This window comes from Cibotium barometz, chromosome 36 (assembly GCF_041138505.1).
Source record: "Cibotium barometz isolate CiBa-2024 chromosome 36, ASM4113850v1, whole genome shotgun sequence".
Taxonomy (NCBI): domain Eukaryota; kingdom Viridiplantae; phylum Streptophyta; class Polypodiopsida; order Cyatheales; family Cibotiaceae; genus Cibotium; species Cibotium barometz.
This window is the reverse complement of record NC_141081.1, coordinates 40,632,977-40,636,069: the sequence shown is the minus strand read 5'-3', so window position 1 is coordinate 40,636,069 and position 3,093 is coordinate 40,632,977. Positions and strand designations below refer to the sequence as shown.

At 45.3% G+C, this 3,093-nt stretch overlaps 1 protein-coding gene across 3 annotated transcripts; it reads right to left on the bottom strand.

The window, feature by feature from the left end:
• Positions 1-401: 401 nt before the first annotated feature.
• Positions 402-2,731, bottom strand: LOC147617894 (two-component response regulator ORR3-like). Of its 3 annotated transcripts, none has more exons than XM_086776149.1 (5): positions 2,153-2,731; positions 1,829-1,956; positions 1,507-1,587; positions 1,350-1,420; positions 402-1,030 (listed from the first exon to the last, which is right to left on the bottom strand). In XM_086776149.1, exons 1-5 carry the CDS (start codon positions 2,304-2,306, stop codon positions 823-825), a joined length of 642 nt encoding a protein of 213 aa, XP_086632275.1. In that variant the 5' UTR covers positions 2,307-2,731; the 3' UTR covers positions 402-822. The 3 variants fall into 3 exon arrangements, with proteins under 3 accessions (XP_086632275.1, XP_086632276.1, XP_086632277.1); XM_086776150.1 differs by having other exon boundaries at positions 1,507-1,584; XM_086776151.1 differs by lacking the exon at positions 1,507-1,587 and having other exon boundaries at positions 2,153-2,451.
• Positions 2,732-3,093: the final 362 nt, after the last annotated feature.

The following is a 3,093-nucleotide window of genomic DNA, read 5'->3' as shown; positions in this document are numbered from 1 at the left end:
TGACTAAATTAATTAGAGGTATCTATTGATAGGTAATTCACTCAATTCAACACGTAATGCGCTCACTTATATAGGCTCGGAGACAATAATAAAAGGAATAACTAATCAAAGTAAGGTTTTGAGAGTGGGTGTGTTTGGGGGATGGGGGCTGGACTAGTTGGGGCTCTAATGAGGAGTATCACATGATGGTGGAAACATTCTGGTAGAGGTCATTACATCATGGTCATTCAAACAGAAACTCTACTTTGTGTGCAGCATGTGCCCCCATCTTGCACACACCAAGGCTGGGGAGCCAATACCCAATCATACTTGACATTCACTCTCACTGCATGTATGACATAAAATTTAGCAGTTCCTTGAAAAGTAACCCAGAAGAGAGACAATATGCCACACCCTCATCATTGAGCAAGATTTCTCATATTGAATAAAAAATGTGTGTACGAGTTTAGATTGTGACATGAACGGTAGGATCTCTAAACCATCCCAGAATACTTATCAGTCGTCTTTAGCAAATCCTCTGCAGCTTGATTGTTGTGATCGGTCGGCGAAGTACACTTTCACAAGTACAATGTAAATATATACCATCAAGCCTCAAGACCTTAAGACTATACATCATCATCATCATCATCCTGCATACTAGCCTCTCTCAGTGGTCTGCTTCACACATAAATATGAAAGGGCTTCTCACATAAATATGAAAGGGCTTATAGATCATCCAAATTCAAAACAGCAAACCTACACTCAACACATTTGGGTATAATTTGCCCTGGTGAAGTTGACAATGGTAGCAGCTGCATTACTGTCACAAAATTTTTCTGAGACTCAAGTGACAGTGACACCGTTCAGGCGAGCCCGCCTTTCAGGGCTCTGCAATGGCAGCCCCTCTGATGGAACCTTTCTTTTGGAACAGCTAGTATCCGGCGGACTGGCATGGTTACTTCCAGAATGCCGTACATGACCTCTGAGCCGCTTCACATCTGAGAGCTGAACAGGCTTCAGAAGGAACTCCTTTGCTCCCTCTGCTAGACAGCTGTGAAGCATGTAGGAAAGCACCATCAGCTAGAGGCAAGGGAAGATATAGGAAACAGCCAACATTACCATATACACACACCCTTCACAAGTAACAGTAGAGTTACTGATAATGAACAATGTCGGGGATGGGAGTAGCCCAGCAGTACAGTTCGAGCTCTATCGCCGCTCAGGTGCCAAGTTCAATCCCCCCCATCCCTGAAGGTGCTGGGTTCAATCCCCAATGGACTCACCCCCGCCCCTCCCATCCCCTAAGGTGTGGGATTAAGTAGCAATCCTCACATTAATTTTTTAAAAATGACTGAACAATGTTAACTTGCCTACTGATGCGATTGGGCACATTTTCTGAGGACATGATTACGACCGGTATCTCCTTCAATGCAGATGTTCCCTGTCAATCCAAAGAAATCCACTCAGATGCAAGACAAGGTAGGCACTCCCCATAAAACCTGCATGATGCATGCCTTATGAAGTCACCTTGATTTTCTTCAAGAGGTCATAGCCGGTCATTCCAGGCATGCAATAGTCTGTGATGATAAGGTTAACCTCATATGCCTGCTAAGAATAAAAAAGAAGAGGGGTGACAAACTGGGCATCCCCAACCATTACATTTGAGACAACTAGTGGGCAGACCCCTGCTTCGCATGTCTTTTAAGACCTCCAAATTCAAATTCTACCCGAACCTCCTCAAACCTCCTCCTCCCCTTCCCGTACCTCCAAATCCTTGCCATGTGGCAGCTTTTCTTCATATAATAATAATAGAGACCAGTAAAACTTGTTGAAAAGAAAAGAAACGTACTTGTTTACGGGCGTTGATGTCTGCTGAGAATGAGCTAGAATCAGGGCTTACATTCAGGCTCACAGGTCCAAGCGTTTCACCAACACCCAGAATCTCCAAGGCCCTTCTACCACTATCAACAGCAGTGACTGCATCATCATGCACATCAAAGAGTGTAAAGGACCTTACTAGAAACCATCCACAAGAATGAAGAAAATGATGAGCTTATATAAACTATGGATCTGAGCACTCCTTTGTGGACAGATGCTTGGCATAGACAATTTAAGGTAAACAACTTACAATATAGACAAGACTGATGACCATAAACTATAGTTTAGGGCATACCTTTGTAGGCTGAAGTCTTCAACAGCTTTTCAATGAACCTCCTGTCTATCACACTGTCATCAACAGCAAGGACATGCACCTCTGCAGCCTCTGTTTCCGAAGCTCCAAACAAGCTTTTGGGCACCTCAGGCAGCAACACTTCATTGCTCACCATCTCACGGTGATTGAATTGGGTTGTAAGCACGAAATTTGCCAAGGTAACCGGTAAATCTCCTCAAAGGGCCCCTTGTAGCATGTGGAAATGTGCTGCAAAACCAAATCCTATACTGCACTTCTCTGCCCACTTCTGTGCCCAACAGCAAAATGCGACCAAACAAGGAGGGATAGGACCAATGAGACTTGCCCAAAACCAGACAAGCTGTGCGCAAGACAGATAAATTTGATGCAGTAATGGGAGGGTGAAATGATGATGGAAAGAGGCGGGCTGGTATGGGGTTAAAAAGGGGGCAGGTGGGGTAGTGGGCGAATCGATTGTTTTGATTGCAGCGCAGTGCGCAGAGAGCTTCCTTGGCTATGGCGGATTTCTCTGCAACTTTTTGTCCAAGAAACGTTTGACGGTCAAGCTGGTCGCCCAGCCGCGGCAGACACGGAACTGGGATACCGGACAAGCAGGTCGACAAGTGCGGCGTGCAGGGCCGAGTACGACCGGCGCAGCCGGTGGCAGGAGATCTCTTCTGGGCCCGCGTATCGCAATTGGCTTTCATTCGCCGCTAAGTTTGGCGAGTCGGCGGCCAAAAACGGCAGCGTCCACAATACTTTAGCGGCTCAAATTAAACTAAGGTGGATTTTGCGCCTCAGAAAGGGGCGTGATTAATTTTAGAGGATTTGGTGACGTTTGCCGTCTGTATCCTGATTCCTTACAATTCAAAATTAAAGGCCTTTTAAAGCCTTTATTACTTTAACTGTAATAAAGTGCTAAAACTAGAAAAAAAAAGGCACGG